The 18,784-nt window shown below is 38.9% G+C and overlaps 1 protein-coding gene across 1 annotated transcript; it reads left to right on the top strand.

The window, feature by feature from the left end:
* The first annotated feature begins 445 nt into the window (after positions 1-445).
* On the top strand, positions 446-18,438 carry RFLNB (refilin B). The gene is made up of 3 exons (XM_075589577.1): positions 446-920; positions 8,434-8,540; positions 15,564-18,438. The coding sequence occupies exons 1-3, from the start codon at positions 738-740 to the stop codon at positions 15,892-15,894; spliced, it is 621 nt and encodes a 206-aa protein (XP_075445692.1). The 5' UTR covers positions 446-737; the 3' UTR covers positions 15,895-18,438.
* Positions 18,439-18,784: the final 346 nt, after the last annotated feature.

The raw sequence follows: 18,784 nt of genomic DNA, 5'->3' as shown, positions 1-18,784 counted from the left end.
TGACTGGATGCAAGCAGGAAAAAAAAAGTTGTGTGTGAGATGGGAAGCAGAGTTCTGAACCCCAATCATTATTGTGTCACAGTGCCTTATTACACTTCCCCTACTGAATGTGGAAAAACTCTTCTTGGGATACTAATTTGTATTTAATTACATGTATCTATAATTTAAAAAAATAAACCATATAAAAAATAAGCCAATGCAAAATCTATATAAGGTATAGAAATATCAACTGTGATACATACAACATTGGGAAATACTATCCAAAACAAATCCCATTTAAGTTAGTAAAAACGAATCCCAATGTACTGATGGGTGACTCTACATCTATTGACAATAAGCAAAGCTTAATAATAAAACCTTTAAGAGCTGCTAAGGCAAGAGGAGTGCTGGAGAGGGCTGGGAGCCTTGGAGGGGAGGCATTAGAAGGCGTGTTTATCCCCTGTACTGGCTGTATGCTGATACTAGTAAAGAAATAAGCACCCCTGCTGCAGCTTAAGTGACTGACTACTGCAGGAAGCCGTGTGTTGTTCTCATACTGTAGCTCCCTTGAAAGTTGAAGTTGTCATTAAAAGAGGACTGGGATTGGGAATGGGATCCTCTGCAATTATGTCTGTTTAATTAACGAAAAACTGCAGCAGGTGCTGCATCTCATTGCATCAGAGGGGGATCAAACCGATTCAGCTGAAAGGAGCCCTGTCCTGTATCTTTTCTCATTCTGAGTTGAGCAGTTTGTAGCAATGGTTGGGAGGCTGAACCTGCAGAATGTCCCTGATCTACTGGACATGAAGAAGAAGGAGAGGGTGCTGGACAGCCCAGACTCAGGGCTCCCTCCAAGCCCGTGTCCCAGTAACTGGCTTCTGTCTGCAGTGGCAGCTGAGAAATCTACTGATCAAGACATCTCTGGGCAAACAGTACAGGGAGTGAGTAAATTCATCATTTTTACTATTCCATCCAAAGGGTCAGTAGCACCAAGTGGGGAGAGGAATGATATTGTTAATCTGTTTTTCTGTATGTACATTTACTCTTGGAGATTAAATCATTTTTATATGATCAATGCAAGATCTCTGGCCAAACAGTATATAAATAAACAGCATACAGTTGCTCGTTGAAGAGGCAATCCAAGCAACACTTAAAAAGAAAAAATATATATATACTTTTTGTTTATATATGCAGCTTTTGATGACCTTTTTTTTAAATTTAAAACGAATGACCTAATCTGCCGATTGATTGTTCCCTGTGATCAATCAGCAAAGATTCTGCTTCTCAGGGTTCACTAAATGGCTGCCTTTCAGTTTCAATCAATCCTTCACTCAGTGTAACTCAGCAACTACTGTACAATGTATTCTTACAATGTTATATTAAGGTACCGTTATCTATTGTTACAGTTTGCAGCCCAAACTGCTAGAAATATTGGCAACAAATTATCACAAACAGGAAAGTGTTACAGTTTAAAGATTTTGCACTGCTGGGGAGGTGTGCTAAAGCCTGCTATAGAAATCAATGGATGCTCAGTATATTAAAACAAATTAAAAATGGTATTGAGTTGAATTAAAAAAAGAAACATTTAAGTATTTAATACTACGGAACTGATTTATTAAAAAAAATGTACAGAAGGCTATTGCAAGGATTGATTCTTTAATAGGTAGTGAAATGTAATCGTAGTATCACTGATTGAACTTTGAAGATACTGGTACCAATCATACAGAATGTAATTCTAATTCTGAAATCAATCTAATGCTGATTCATTTTCTTTAGGGAACCATTGTTTATGTGGGTGAAAGCCTTTTCACTGTGAAAATTGTAGTAGCATTCTGACCTGTACTATACAGCAATAGTAGCTCTGGCTACACACAACTGTTTATTGCAGTATTGGAGCTTTCAAATAACTCTTGACAGCTGACCCTAGATGTCCTAGTCTTAACCCCTAACACATAACATTAAAGCGGAAGGAGTGCACAGCTGGTTATTATTGTAGGCTTAAGCATCACACAGAATAATTGTTTCAGGAGCAGAAACTGCAGCCTGTGGCTGCTGTTGGTTTTGACTGGAAGTGTGCAGAGATATTAAGGATCATTATATAGTGTTGCATGTTCAAACACTGCTCTTGTATGAGTGATTTCACGTTTGTTTTTTAGTTTGCGTTTTTTAATATGATTCTCCCCCTCCTCTCCTATTTCTTGCTGCGTTGTGACAAAGCAGTTTTGTGTTTTGGAGGAGATCCAGAGATCCAACAGCTGGCACAAAGTTGATCACTGACCTACAGTAACTGATGACAATTTTGTCAATGAAGTTGCTTGCAGTTTTACAATCTGCATTCTACCACAACTGATAAATGCAGTAGGGCAGGGGTGCGCAAACTCGGGGACCCACGCAAGATTTTTCAGGGGGGGCGTGGCAGTTGCAGAGGCCCCACGCTCCTCCCCAAAGCATTTAAATTAAATGCCAGGGCGCGTGCGAGGCCTATGCAACCTGAACTTACCGACATTCAGACGGCTTCTGGACGTGTCCCCATGGCAATGCGGCTTCAAATGATGCCGCAGCGTCATGTGATGTCGCATGACCCCGCAGCATCACATGTCGTGATGTCACACAACCCCGCGGCATCATTTCATGCTGCACTACAGTAAGGGAGGGGGGGGGGGGCGCGAGCACCAGGGGATACAATGCAGGGGGCGCACCCCTGCAGTAGGGTAAACTTTAGCCCCTCCAACCATTGACATACACGTTCCAAGAGATAATGAGGGCAGAACATCCCATTTAAGATTTTGGTAGTTTTTGAAAGGCACAAATCTCTTCAGAAAAGTTTCAAAGATATAAACTGAAATAAACACATTTTTGGAATTTTAGAGGGAAGGTGTACATTATTCACAAGAATAATATAATAGTATTTAACCATTGCAGCCTTCTCCCCCCCTATATTCCTGCATCAAAAACCTGTCCAAATATATCTGAAAGAATTTAGCTGCAATATAATATAAATAGTAAAACCAGCACTTCAGAATCAAAGCAATACCTGTAGCGAGATAAGGTACACAGCATACTGGACGCCAGATATTTCTGTCCCCAGAGAAACCTTCTTCAGGTGTTCCAGAAACATGGTGATAAAGTGATGGTAAAAAGCAACATAAAAAACAGGGTTTTACTGCACAAGGCAGAAATACCCATATCCATTTTGAATCTGAGCTGCAAAACAATGAGATTATGCAGCTGTGTTTCAACATTCAGCTATTAAAAGTAAATTCCAATCAAATTGGCACAGCACGTACAGGTATTGCTTCATATTATTAATGTTTTTATTTAACATGACGCCAATCACATATGTAGTGCTTTCTAATATAAGCAAACAGAAAACGTTCAGGGAAATGATGCAGAACAAGAACAAAAACACGAAACAAATGTAAATGTAAACCAAGGTGAATGGAACCATTGTGGCAAAGAGCTTGTAATCGGAAAGGTTTATTGGAGATAGAAGTTGTGAAGTCATACCCATTAGTTTTTTGCAAGATATTTTTTTTGTGTTACTCTTATTTGTGCTAGCCTTTTCTGCTAGTCTCATAGCTGTGTGCAACAGTGATTTGCATTCTTTAATATTATCATTGAATCGCATGAATTTGCATGTAGCTTCTTTTTTTTTGTACATTGGGTAGTTAATATTTTACCTACATGTATTTGACTCTCCTGGCACAAGTTGCCAAAGGCAAATACAGATATATTTATAATTTAGCTTTAGCCTGGTGCAAACAGGTTTTGACTAGGAACATGTTCACCTTGAATGAGGAAGTACAAATGTGCCCAGGTTTTGACCAATCTGTTTTGACTGAATGTTTCAGTTGTTTGCTTTCCACTGCACTAAAATATATATTTATTTATTCCCTGGTCCAAATCCCTTGTGGTTCTACCCTTGCTGCCTTCTTACCAATTGCCCATAATCAAGGTCCATCAGTTTGTGTTTGCAAGTGCCCAGAGAACTTTATTGGAAACAGTCAGTGTTAACTGTACTTACTGCTGTACTTGTTAATGAGGAACCTGCCTCAAATATGATTTATTATCGAGCATCTGTTCTCTAAGCACTATAAACTTTAGATGTTTTGGAGTGTGTAACCCTAGTCAGTCAGTATTGTTTTATGTTCCATCAGGATGCATTGCGAAAAATTCACATGCCCCCCGTTGTAATTATGAGTATTATTTGTTTTTTTATGTGATTGATATCCACTTTGTGTGGCACATGATATACAAGAATACAAATAAAGGTAAACATTGGCAAACCCATAATCTAGGTAGTACAGGTGGTAGGAGACATAATAATGCATGTCATATAAATATCACTTGGAACTGAGGGTAAATATGTGCATTTGGTCATAGGATGGAATAGGCATTAGTGTATCACAAGCTGTTTCAATGATTTCTTGGAAACATGACTTTTTAGTCTAGAATGCAGATTTATCAAAATTGTATGACTGTGATAGTTCAGGACAATTTAATGATGGGAGTTATGCAACAAAAAGATTATTTATAATAGAAACACAGAGGTTGGCAGCAGATAAGAGCAAGCTAATCAGCACCAAATTTGCATACATATTGTCACACTGTAAAAACTGCATAATCTTCACTTTGGTTCTTTTACCATGTCTTAATAGTTTCCTTGTGCTTGTCCCATTCATGTCTGAAGTCGGCTGCCATCTCTGGCTAGTCGGCTAAATAAGCAAAGCCACATGGGGGAAAACGGGCATTGAAAACACGAGCTGTACTTTTAAACATTGCTATGAGAGTCACACACCACTCGGAGAATGTAAATCACCATTTTGAATCGGTGAGCCACAAAGTACTGGGATTATGGATACGAAGGGCTAACATTGTCCAAAATGTGCTTGGCAGTGCATTAGGAACTCGGGAATTTAGGTTCCATTAGGTAGTGTAACGTTCAGAGGCCATAAAGTTTATCTGTATGTAAGTACCTACTTGTAACTCGCCTCAATATTGCCTGATACTAGTTCATTTATTAACTAGCGTCTGTATACCTCTTCTGTAGTGAATCCCTAGAAATGAGAGCAGAGTTTATCTGCACTGTCCATTGTTCTAAAAAAAACTGTGCAATGAAAATTCCTACAAATTCTTCGTAAAATGTAATGCCAGTGATGGTCAACCTATCCGTCTGTTTAAAATGTTATCCCATGAATGCCGTTTGTCTTGTATAGACATTGTTATGCCTATTTTATTAATTTATTGCTTTTATCACATGGGAGCTCGTACAGTATTTTGAGGTCCGCACATGTGGTTGAACTTGCGCAGCACTGGTCTCTAGACTGTGCAATAGAGCCAAGCTTTTTAAGACGTCACAAGCTCCATTGGCTGTGTAAAAGCAAATATGATGTGACATAATAATAATACCATGTTCTTGTATAGCGCTGCTAGTTTTACGTAGCGCTTTACAGAGACATTTTGTAGGCACTGGTCCCTGCCCCGTAGAGCTTACAATCTATGTTTTGGGCGCCTGAGGCACAGGGAGATAAAGTCACAAGGAACTGACACTGGGAATTGAACCAGGCTCCCCTGCTCCAAACTCAGTGCCAGTCAGTGTCTTTACTCACTAAGCCACTCCCTCTCCCTATAACTTAATGATTTTGTTTCTACACACAGGTAGATTTTTGATCTAGATCTTTTCCCTTTACGAGGTTTTATTTGGCTTATAATGGCAGAATAATTTGTTTTCAAGAGATATGAAAAGCAGTTATTGGGAGATAACATTCAAATTAGGCAGACCCAAAGAAAATAGGAACTAACACATTTTGACACGAAGCAAGTAAGTTAAAAATGGTAATTGGGGGGGAGGGGTGTACATTGAATCCTTTTTATAGAAGCCTGTTGCATTACTAAGTAAACAAACTATGCAAGACTGCCTCTTTTTAAAGGTGTGAATTATGTGTCATGAGGACCTGCAAGGCATTGTTATGCATTTGTGTTGCCAGCATATCTGGCACTGAGTGGGTTAATAGGACTCACACCTCACTGAAACTGAGTAATTTACAGGGGATTCTGGGAAAACCTCTATTACACGTGACTAAGCTCTTTCACTAGTAAACCCCCCCCCCATACTATATACAACTGTAAAACAAAGAATACATCTTATTAAACAAAACTGATAATTACATACATTAAAATGAGTTTATTAACATTATTATATTTGTAATAGCTCTGATAACATACGCAGGAATGTACATAGATTTTTATACAGTTGGTTTTTGTTATCCAAGTTTCCCAGCTGCAAAACTGGTGCACAAAACCACACCAGACTTATCAAAGAAAAGGAACAATCTTCCCAAAGGAATCCCAACAGTTACAACTTCTGCCTTCTGTTCTCTAAACTCTTCCAAATGCTATTTGAGAAGCCCCTACTATGTGAGTTATACAAAAGGGAGGCACAACTGCACTATCAATTGATATTTTGGCATAGGTTCTGCAGACACATTTCCATCCAGAATATCAAAAGAATCAAATACATACATGCTAATAACTACTGGTAACAAATGCTGAAAGCATTGTGTGACAGTGAAGAGGTAGCCAGGCTCACTAATAAAGGTTAAGCCTGTTTGGTTACCTCTGATCCATGAGTTGGGGTTCAGGAGTGTCAGCTCTTGGATCCAACTGTTGTAAAAGCATTACCTGTAATTATGCGACAAAGAATGTTTGTGTTTTTACCTTTCCATGGATGCCAGCAAGCAGGGATTGCTGTGGTATGAGTTTCAAGGGGGTTTTTGCGGAGAAAGTGTTGTCAGAATGTGTCTATCTAGTCAAGGGCCAGAGTTTCTGGTTCCCCTAAAAATGTACCCAGGAATCAGGATTCCTGAATGCATGTAGACACAGTCTCGGTAATATCTCCCCTTGAAAACGCTTGTGCGACTCACCACTAGGGTTCCCTTCTTCAGCACAGCCCAGAAAGGTAAATGGTGCAAAGGGATGTAAAGTATCCCTGTAACTATAAGGGGTCTCCAGGTTAGGGGGGGGTACCACTGTTACTGTACAGGTAACCCAGAACCTGCTTAGAGGTTCTTGGGGTACTCCAACCATCTATAAGGTTGTGAGGCAGCTTGTAAAGTCCAGTCCTAAGACTATTTTATAGTGACTTACTATGACTAGTAAGAAATAAAGTGCAGTTTTTTATTCTATTCCCCATACCAGCAAAACTTAGGATATTTTGAAAGTGTATATTTTATTAAATGGTGTATTTTAAAACATATATGCTTGTGCACAGAAATGAGCTGGGACTTTCAGAATCAATGATCCGACAGGCCAATGGGGCTACCAATTGGTGCCAGTAGGTCTGGCAGGACATCTGGAGATGAAATCCCCAGAGGATGTCTGAGTTGTCAAGACCATTTGGACAGGAGGGAAGGACTCAAGTATCCACGCCCTGGGATCAATGAACACTCTTTGCATTTCTATTTGCCCCACCAGACTTAGTCGTGCCGACAATGGGTTAGCTGGGGGGAAGATGCTGCTTGTGGGCACATTTCCCATTGGCTGATTCATATTTCCTGGCCACCCATTTTTTTCAAGCTAGCTCAACACACACCTTGCCTCTGACACCATCAGCCAGATGAGCCCTGCTCTAAGTGGCTGCATAGAAATTTCTCACAGTTTGGATTGGGCTATAGTATTTTTGGAATGAAACTCAGAAGTATTAAAAACCCTTACGCCCATCAGATAGTTAGTTCTCCAGTCCTCTAAAATTCTAAGTTTCCAGTTTCAAGTCTCCAGCAAGAAAGGGCTGCTTCAGCGAAAGCTGCCTGTTTTTGCAACTGTTATCAGGGTTAGGATTCTCTGCACCTAGGAGAGTCTAGGTTGTTACCCCAATTCCCAAGTAAGTGTGTCTTTTTTCTGTAGTTTGTGTAACATTGTGTTTTCCTTTTCTTGTGAATACATTTACAATTTATTTCATTAACTTGTTTTGCTAAATGCATGATCCTGGTAAAAGGGTGTAAATTGCCTGGTCTCCTGTGACATATTGATCAAGAGGAAAGCCATCAATAAATTACTTAAATGTTAGAAACACAATGCTCAACCATTTGTACATTGTGAAGCTCTTAGATTTAGTGTGTGTGTGTGTATGTGTATGCGCACACTATATATAAAGTAAATGTGTGTGTGTTTAGTAAATGTTGGCGATGTACAGTATGCAACATTGATGAATGGAGAACAAAGCTGCCACAATACTTTTAAAGACTGATCATCCAATGTTCGGGACAGTACAGTATTACCTGAGATTGGTGACTTTTTCGGATGACTTTGAATTAAGTTTTTTAAATTAAAATAATTAGTCTTGAATGTGGATATCAAAGCAATGCATTCTATTCTTAACTGTTTGTTTGTTAGTTTTTGTTTGCTTTTTGATTAATTGTTTGTGTTTTTTATTCCCCCCCCCCCTCCTCCCTCAAGAATTCATCTCTTTCGTTAAGCTTCACAAGTAGCTGCATCCCGAGACTGTGTCCTTTGTCGTTTGGAGAAGGGGTGGAGTTTGATCTGTTGCCACCCAAGGAGATAAGGTAACTTAGTTGCATTGTTGCTCACTGCCTACACATGTTCAGTATATTCATGTGTGTCGAGAAGAGAATATACTGTAAGTCAACTTTACTAAGCGGTGCAATGGCACCTTGTGGCACTGAAAGTCACCATACAGCCCATTTAAGTGAATACGCTATAAGGTGTCTTCCGGCACTAGAAAGTGTCTTCTGGATTAGCACTGCTTTGGAAATAGAGGCCATATATAAATTCTTGGTTATGTATCTCCAGTACAACCCAATTGATATTAACATGATAACACTTTAGCAAACAATATTATTGGATTGTATGTAAGCATGTTCCACTTCTCCCCTTTGAAAATAAACACGCTGCACTAAATAATAATAATTATTGCTGTGCTCTTAATGTTCAAAGCACGGTATTATTAATAAAAATTTGCATTAGTGAATGCCTGAAACACTAGTTGTTGCAAAATCTGTCATACAATCTCCACTCTATTCTAACCAAAGAGACAGTGCTTCACCCAGATGGGGATTCTCAATCTGTGATTTGAGAGCGTAGGGCAGTGTGAATTAGAAAATCAAATTAATGAAAGATATGATCAATTTTCAAAGAAAAACTGGGCCCCAAACCAAATCTTTTGTGTAACAGAAGATTATGTTTTCATCCACTAAAAGGAGATATTTGATGTAAAAACAGAGAATCTCTTGTTTCCCCCCACGATTATATGGTTGATGCAGAAATGTATGTTTGTGAGTAGCTGGATGCCCCATGAATGAATGTGAGCATCAATATGGGTCCTTAAAGCTGGAGATTGCATAGTCCATGGTACTGATATTGCAGAAGCTTGGCCTTTCTGCTGTAGCAGGATTTAAGAGTGCATTGCTGTCTAAAATATATGGTTATTTTGGCAGTGCACACATGGTGACTTCCTTTTTATTTTGTTATATCATGAGGAGAAAACAAAGATGGAGGGCACAAGATAGTGCTTTCACAAAGAATTCACTTGGTTGCACACCACCTAAATTAAAACATAACCTTTAATAGAAAAGTTAAGAGCTCATAAAACATATCAATGTATTGATAGTATAAACAGTAATTAAAAAGTGTAACGTGGAGCGGCAGGGCCGAGATACGAAATAGTAACTGGTTCAAAATATACCAGAATTAGAAGCAACTAACAAAATAGATGGCACCATAGTAATACCATCATATTAAGAGATATGTGCAAAAGCAGACTGTATTGATGCTAGTTAAGTCACAAAAATCACCATAATATTGAGAGAATAATGTGCCCACACATTAGATATAGCCACTGTGGAGGAATAATATAAATTAGAGTTCAGAGGATAATGTGAACACCCATAATAAACACAGGGGAACCCTCTATCAAGTACATATGCCAATGCAAAAATCAGCAATCCACACCAAAAGTGTGGAAGATGCAACACTATACTGTTCATCCAGATATATATTCAATTCAGATGATGGTTAGAATGTAAATCATCTGAAATATAAGTAACTGTGTAACAAATGGTAACACCGTTAACTAGAGACAATGAGAGCCTACACACTGAATTGCAACATTGTAGGCAAAATGGCTGAGTAGCATGGCTTTGCCAAGTGAACTAGCTTGGTGGATAACAGCTCACTTCACAACAGCTAGCCCAGTCCCTTATATCTCTTGGTATTTAACAATCTAATTTAGTAAAGTGGGTGGAGAGCTGATCCGAACCAATCTCAAACCTCTAAATATCTAAGTGCTTAAAAACTAGTGTTCAGCATTACAACATACCCACAGCGGTGTCTGATGTAATTAATGTGCCCAATATATCATGAGGACCATGCGCTATTGTGATTTATTTAATCTAATGTCCTTTTACCCATTTGATACAGCATGACCAGTATGGAGTGTATAGACAAAGAATTGGTTCAAGTGTAGCTGTTACAATAGACTCTTTTCACTGCAGTCATTTATTAATCCTCGCTAATGCGTTTACAGGGGCTGGCATGTTGGCCTATTATATAATGGTGCTATGCTGGAAGATACCTTATGGCCCATTCTCTTTGTACTAAATGGGCTGTAATGTGTCTTCCAAGAACAGGAGGTGTCTTATGACATTGCACCACTTGTTAAATATAGCCTCTTATGGGTTTTTTTTAATTCCATAATATTATGAAACAATTAAAATGTGTCATATGAAGTAATACATTAGTCCTTACTACACACTTGCAATGGGCCACCTTAAAACTTTTAGATTAAAGAATAAAAAAACGCTTTGCTTTCTCCTGCTAACAACTGCAGATTCCAACACCCACTATGGTCTTGTAAACCCCTTCAAACCGCAAAAAAAATTACTCATCAGTAATCCTATTCATTATTAGTAGTAAGGATTAGCAGCCAGTAGCGACAGCTAAAATAGATAATTGGCATTTCAGGTATTGGTTATGCGCATTAATTATTGTGTTCCAGATGTTCATAGAGATACCTGATACCTATATGGTGTTGTGTTTCAAAGAAATGTTCCCATGATTATAACCTGGTGCTTTAACCCGTCTAGTACCAGAGGGGCCTGTATCTCTGGCTCGGAAGCAGTTCGGCTGCTAGTAAAAGTATAAGGTGTGAAAAATGGTGCTCAAAACCATATGTGGTTCTGTACATAAATATGTTTCCTTTTTAAGAAGATATGTATCCGGGAACTATTTGGATTGTCCAATATGTAATATATAGTATCTCAACCAGAAGGGGATATGTGTCTAGCGGTGTCCACCTGACCACCACAGCATACAACACACTTGCATCTGCCCAAACTGGTATAACAAGATCCAATTCAATATATAGCACGGTAGTATAAGGGCTTATAGCCGCAGAGACAGTCCAGTACATCCAGTCCAGAATAGAAGTAGATTCAGAGATGTAGATAACGGAGCACTGCCAAAATGATAGCCACGTGGGCCAAAAAAGATGAAAAATCCAGGGCAACTCAGATATAAAGATACATTTTATTGCAAGCTCAGCAATAGATGGTAAGAAACGCACCTACGCATTTCGTGTCTGAGCACTTTATCAAAGTGTTAAGGTGCAACAATAAACATACAAATGTATACAGACCGGTTCGCGCCATTCCACTGCTGGGAGTGACGTCATCGGCGCGCGACTCCAGAATGAGTCGCGCTGTCGTGACGTCCATCCCCATTGGTCGAGCTGGTCAGATGTAAACATTCAATACAGAAAACTTTAATCAATTAGAAGAATAAACAAAGACAAAATGAAACAACAAAGTAATAAAAACGAATTTAAAAAAGTATAATAACTGTGTAACAATTATATTAAATCTTGCCAACTTGTAAAGAATAAGCCAGAGCCACTGCCCAAATAGAATGCAGAAATGGTAATCCTTGTAGGGACCAATCATAAATCTAACATCATAATCTCTCTAGAATATCTAATTCAACATTTTTTTTATTTGAGGGATATAAACCCTCCTAACTAGTTCTATATAATGTCAATTAATTTATAATCTAAATGAGAGGTGACAGTGACTCTCTTAAAGTCTACAATATATGCAAGAATTTATTGTAACCTTAATTTACACCTTGATAAAGTGCTCAGGCACGAAACGCGCAGGTGCGTTTCTTACCATCTATTGCTGAGCTTGTGTAACGCGTAGCTCACCACAAACTAAGCGCAACCGCGGTGCTGAGGTAGGGAATTGGTTAACGCCGACCGACAGTTCAGGATTGGAGAGTATCGAATAGTCTGGGTACGTAGCCAGGTTCAGGATAGGAGAATGTCGGATCGTTGGAGTACTTAGCCAAGGTCAGGACTGGAGAATCGTTGTACAAGCCGGATCAGGAGTAGAGAGAAGCCGAGTACAAGGAGCTAGCAGGGTTCAGGCAACAAGAGGTTAAACAGCATACAAGGCAAGATTCAGCAACAAGGATGTGGCAAGGCACGGCGTCACAATGACTATGCTCAGCAATGACTGATTGCAGACTGAGGGTATATATAGGAGGAGCCTCCAATAGCCAACCAGGAAGTGAGTCGATTGGCTGCTGGTGCACACAGGTGTGCCCTATGACGCAGCCTAATCATGGTTGAGGGTGGATCTGCTTGCGCACCGTCCTGAGCACGTCACGGAGGCCAGGGGGAGGAGTTTAGAGTGTGCATCACTTCCCCGACGATTCCTGGGACCAGAGGGGGCGGGGCCAGTCGCGCGCCAACCCGCGCGCGTCACGGAGGTCAGAGGACGGGGCCTGACTCATGCGTCAGCAGGGAGGCTGGCCGAACATCCACGTCGTGTGACAGTGATAGGTGCGGGGTCTGAATCTGCAGGCGGTTGTACAGTGTGCGCAAGGTCCGCGCACGCACTGGGAGCATGCTGGGTATCCGTCACGGAAGGCTTGTTGAGGTGAGGAGATGGTCTGGGACTGCCAGGATGGCAAATCCTCACAGCTTGCAATAAAATTGACCTTTATTTCGGAATTGCCCTGGATTTTTCATCTTTTTTGGCCCACGTGGCTATCATTTTGGCAGTGCTCCGTTATCATCTACATCTCGGTTGCTAGTAAAAAATGTTTAGACTAAGTATTTTGCAATGGGCTTTTAAGACCGCAGCAGACCACACAGATCAGTGTTTTTTGCATTACATTTTTTCTTTACCTATTTAGGTCTCATCTTGCCCTTTCCAATGGTGTCTTTTTATTTTTTTAATCTGATACCTTGTTTAGGACATATAAGCGTTTGAAAAGTTAAGTGTCTAGAAGGTTCAAATAGAGCTCTCCACACAGCTCAGTGCAATTTCTAGCTCCGACACTAAAATGTAAGAAAATCATGAGGGGAGAAGGGGGGTTAACCCAAAAACAGATACAGAAACAGAACAGGAACTGCTCAAGATACTAATATTATATCAGTTAAACTGCTTTCATTTCCTTTTTCACATAAAACAATTGGATTGGTTTTTTTTTTTTACAAATTTGTGCTTTGCTGGCTCCTTTCTTACTTTATGTACTGTAGTAACTGGATAATCTCTAAGACTGAATTACTTGACCCAGTTTGCATTAAAAGTAAAGTATATGTCTGTGGAGACCGTAATGGCAGATACAATACTGTAGATATGTTCAAAAAAAAGGTTGGACATCTTTTTAGAAAAGAAAGGTATACAGGGATATACAAAATAAGTAAACATAGGTAGCATGTTGATACAGGTTCTTGGAGTCAGGAAGGAATTTATTTTTCCCCTTATGAGAGATCAGTGGATGATATTTCACATTTTATTTTTGTTTGCGTTCCTCTGGATCAATATACTGTAAATATGGATATAGGATAAAGTATCTGTCGTCTAAATTTAGCATAGGTTGAACTTGACTGGCGTACGTCTTTTTTCAACTTCCATCTACTATGTAAAGTAAAACATCTACTATGTCCCTATGTCCCATCTGCTGTTATACAAAGAAAGGGCAAAGTCTATAGATAAGCATCTCTGCAAGAATTCATCATGTGAGCACGTGGCACCTTTATGCACACGTACTGTATGCAGTGGCTGAATCCGCAAACACTTTCAGCTAGTAAATGTACTATAAACTATGATGTGCTATACATTATAATGTTTATATATTATTTATTTTAGAGATACGGTCATTCTAAAATCAGTACTTAAGAAAAAAAAAAAAAAAAAAAAAAAAAAAAAGAACGCTGCATATTGGGTCTCAAATTTTCCTTTCTTCAAACGCCTCTTAGAAACATATAATCTGTTTACTAACTAGGTTTTCTACTTAATGCGAGTGAGCTACAATATTTTCTTCCACATGCACAAAAACCTTGAAGTGAACAAGCAGATGTTTCTGGAGTGTTACAGCATATAAGAGAAAAGAAGAAAATCATTGTTAAAAAAAGTGTAATATCTGGATTGTAACTTTCAAAGCATTTTAAAATGCTATAATTACCACAGCCCTAAAGGCATTATTCATTGCTACAGTACACAGCATAAGGTCTATCACAGGGCGATACAATTAGGTCATCCATTATAAAGTTAATTGTCACAATATAGCTATTCAGGCAGCGCCAATGAATTCTATTGTCGGTGTGATGATATTTATTGAATGCAAGCACAGTGGTAACAATCGGCAATTACTGCAAGACTAATTACCACTCATTATCCCGTATCCACACACATACACAGACCACCCACTTTAAATGAGCTTTATATTCATACCATTGCCTTTCATTGTTTGTTTTCTTTTATTTGGAAGTACATATTGGTATTCTAAATTGTTACATAATAAAATTCATATCTTAATTCAATCAACCATGTCACTTGGGTGCATGTTGACCATGAAGTAGATTATTTTCCTATTCGTTATCATTTAAACAAATACATTGCAAAGGAAAGTATTTTATGAAATAATAAACTGAAGGACAAATACAAAAAAAGATGACGTTACTCATCTAAAACTGTACCATTCTGTGTGAGCTACAGACCCTGGATTTTCTGGCTTTGAAAAGATTTCATTTCCCTTTTCTAGTTCATCAGGTTTAAAGCTCCTACAGTACATTAATTTTTATCCATTTTTGTAAAACTACTGTATTTGTTCTCTAGTCCCCTGTAGCCTAGTCACGTTACTTGTAGCTCCAGGCACCCCATAGTTAAAGTCAAAATAGATATCTTTTTTTCTTCATTTACAAACAAAATAAAAAAATCTAACTACTCCTGATGTTGCATCTTCTTATTGGCCATTGGAGCAAGGGTGACTCTGGGCACCACATTGTTCTTCTGGACAAATATTCTTGCCCAAGAGTTTCAACGATTGCAGTTTATTTTTTAGACTAGGGTTCCCTGGTGTTGGAAGGCTTACAGATACAGCTTTTTAAAGAACTATATTTTATAGTGCATTTTCAGCTGTGTTTTTCACGTAGACCTCTTTAGTCAAATATGACACAAGCACTTAATTGACATCTACATCTAAAAAAAATTGGTTTGATGTTTATGGGGGAATTGCTGCTTTAAGAAGTGTATTTAATAGTGTGCATTCTGACATTTTTTCAGGTACACTTCATCAGTTAAATATGACTCAGAGAAACACTTCATTGACAACATCTACATGCCGGTGGGATTGGGCATCTCCTCCTGCAGTGAAACTGTGATGTGCATCCCCAGCTGCACGTGGCGTAGCTACAAGGCAGAAGTCCATTTAGAACCCAGGAACAAGCCTCAGAGATTCACGAGCACCACCATTATTTATCCAAAGCACACAAAAACGGTCTACACCACCACCTTGGATTACAACTGCAAGAAGTTCATGAGGCGTTTCCTTTCCAGTGTGGAGCTGGAAGCCACAGAATACCTAGGCAGTGAGTGCTTCCAGGATGAATGTTGATTTATATTTGTTTCCATCTTCCTTCTTGCTGTCAAGGTTTAAGTACTCAAATGAGTGAGATTTTGGGAGCGTCTTGGACAATTGCAATTTCAGTGTAACACATTTCACTTAATATAGAAGCTCCACTGAAAAATGAGGCAACTGGTAATAACGATAAAAAGGACAGCCGTCCAAAGAAGCAAGAACTTGGTCACTTCAAGCATGTGAGACTTGATAGACCTAGGCATTACTGGAGGTAATGAGTTTCACTGTAAATCCTATCAATTAACTATTTGGGTAATAATACTTGTTAGCCATTCATCATTGTACTGTATGAGCCACAAAACAAACTCACCTGCTTTTGACACTTGAAGGGAAGATGTCCCCTCTGAAGATTTGGCTTCTAAATTAAATTCTACTTATTGATGAATCTACTTACATATATTCTGGTGGTTGTGAATATCTGGAAAGATAGGGATTGTTGCCATAAAAGTTATCATTTTAGACATGGGCTTTCAACAGAGAGACAAAAAGGGAACTATTCTTCTCTCCATGTACACGAGATAGCAAAAATACTATGTAACCTAATATGACTGGAAAAAGGTTGGAAGGGTTTTTGACACCTGCACCATCTTAGGCTGCGTCCAGGCAGGGAGTGGGCGCACTGGCACTCGTGCCCTGCTCGGCCGGGCGATTTGTGGCCGGCTAGGTGCGTGCTTGCCTGGGGGCGCGGCCACGATGTCATGGAGCTGGTTTGCCCTCATTGCTTTGCAAGCATCTAAGCGCGGCGCAGGCGCTTGCTCACGCTGGCCACACAGATTGCCTCAATGTGTTTCAGAGCGGCCAGTGTGAGCGCGCCTGCCTGCTCGGCGCCACCCTGGCCGAGGCCTTCTCCAGTTGAACCAAACTCAAGAAAACATGAACAACATCTATAGTATTTAATAAATATTGCTCCACAACATCCTTTTCGCTGCATTAATGTGAACAATAAGAAGAAAACTCTAGCTGAGAGAGGACATTAGTCAACTTCTCACAAGTGCAGAATGTGTAGACATTTACCTCTGTAATAAGTCACATTGGATGTTGGGATAGTTCGAGGTGGCTCTGGAAATTTTATTGGACAATTATTAAGAGCTTCCACAGGGTGTACATTCTGATCTCTTACCTTTTGGTTCGTAGACAATAAAGTACTTAAGGAGTGGGATAACCAGATTAGTTTTAGGTTCAATAGGCATATACTAACAAATCAGAGCAGTTGTATGCATACAGAGCTTTCATAAGACTAATTATGTACAGTATAATCCACAAATCCAAGTTGTTTGGTAGCATTTTGCTCAAGCATGCATCATTCCTTTTTCTACAGTCCCTAACAACCTGTAACAGATTTATAAACAAAACAAATAAGGAATCATTACAAAGAGAAAATGAAAGCATGAGTTGCACACCTAATGAACTGCATACCATAATATGCAACAATAAATAGGAACAGATCGCTCTGCTTTTGCGATGCATATATGCAAGGGGCTGTGCCCAACTGGGACTGTGAAGCCACTTCCACATGGCCTTCAACTTTTTTGCTTCTAGAATGACAAGTAATATTGTTGCCCCTTCATTTTAAGGGGTTAATTGCATTTTATTGTTATAAAGCGTACAATTAAAACGGAGTTAAGAGGCAATCCAAGCAGATTAAAAAAATTATTATAAAAAAACTTTTGTTTTAATATATGCAGCATTTAACTACCTTTTTATTGAAAACGAATTACCTAAGCTATCGATCAATTCGTTCTCCAGTGATCAATCGGCAAAATCCTGTTTCCCAGGGTTCACTAAATAGCTGCCTTTCAGTTTCCAATCAATCCTTCAATCAGTGTAACACAGCAGCTACAATGTATCCTTATATTACTAAGGTAATATTATCTATTGTTGCCGTTTGCAGCTCAAACTGCTGGGAATATTGGCAACCAATTATCACAAACAGGAAAGTGTTGCAAATATCTTGCACTGCTGGGGAGGCGGGCTAAAACCTGCTATAGCAATCAAAGGATGCTCGGTATATTAAAACTCATTAAAAATGGCATTAAGAGTTGCATTTTAAAATTAAACAAAAAGGTAGTAAGTATTATCTAATACTATAGAACTGATTTGTTCAAAAAAAATTACAAAAAAAAAAACCACATGTAGGATATTGTTTGGATTGCTCCTTTAGACCAAACTTTTGCTGCCTTTTTCTAATGTTCCTGATATAACTGCTGCCCTGATACTGGACTTTGTAACATTTTATGGACGTATAATAAAGCCTTTCCACCTTCATACTCTGATTACCTTTCTCTCACTGCTTTGTCTCCATTTCCCTCACAATCCCATAGAAAGCAGCTGTCATAAAAACATCAGCCTTCTCCCTGGGTGCCACTTTCCCTTCTTTATAGATTTTAAGCTCCATGGAGTAGGATCCTCATTGCCTACTGTACAAGTGTATGTTAATATTTTATTGTTAATGTCTTCCGACCCCATAGTACTGCTGGGCTGCGCATTATAAATAAATGATACAATGTGATGTGCAATACATTTTTATCTTTCTTTGCATTTCATTGAATGTGTCCCTTGCTACAGACAATTTGAGAACACATTTCAGTCTATTAATCAAGGAATTGTATACTTTAAAGTGTGTTCAAGATTTTTGATTCCATCATTGTTAAGTTTAGGAAACGTGTTAATTAACTTTGTATGTATGTCTTTATTTGTATAGTGCCCTTAATGTACATAGTGCTTCACAGCAGTAATAATTACAATAATAAATAATAAGATATAAATAACACATAAGATAAATAACACAAAGAGAAGAAGTGCTTCAGACTTAAAAGTAACATTTAGGAAAAGGAGTCCCTGCTCCGAAGAGCTTACAATCTAACTT

Source organism: Ascaphus truei, chromosome 3, assembly GCF_040206685.1.
Source record: "Ascaphus truei isolate aAscTru1 chromosome 3, aAscTru1.hap1, whole genome shotgun sequence".
Lineage (NCBI taxonomy): Eukaryota > Metazoa > Chordata > Amphibia > Anura > Ascaphidae > Ascaphus > Ascaphus truei.
Note: the sequence above shows the minus strand (reverse complement) of the source record. Positions and strands in the feature narration are given on the sequence as shown.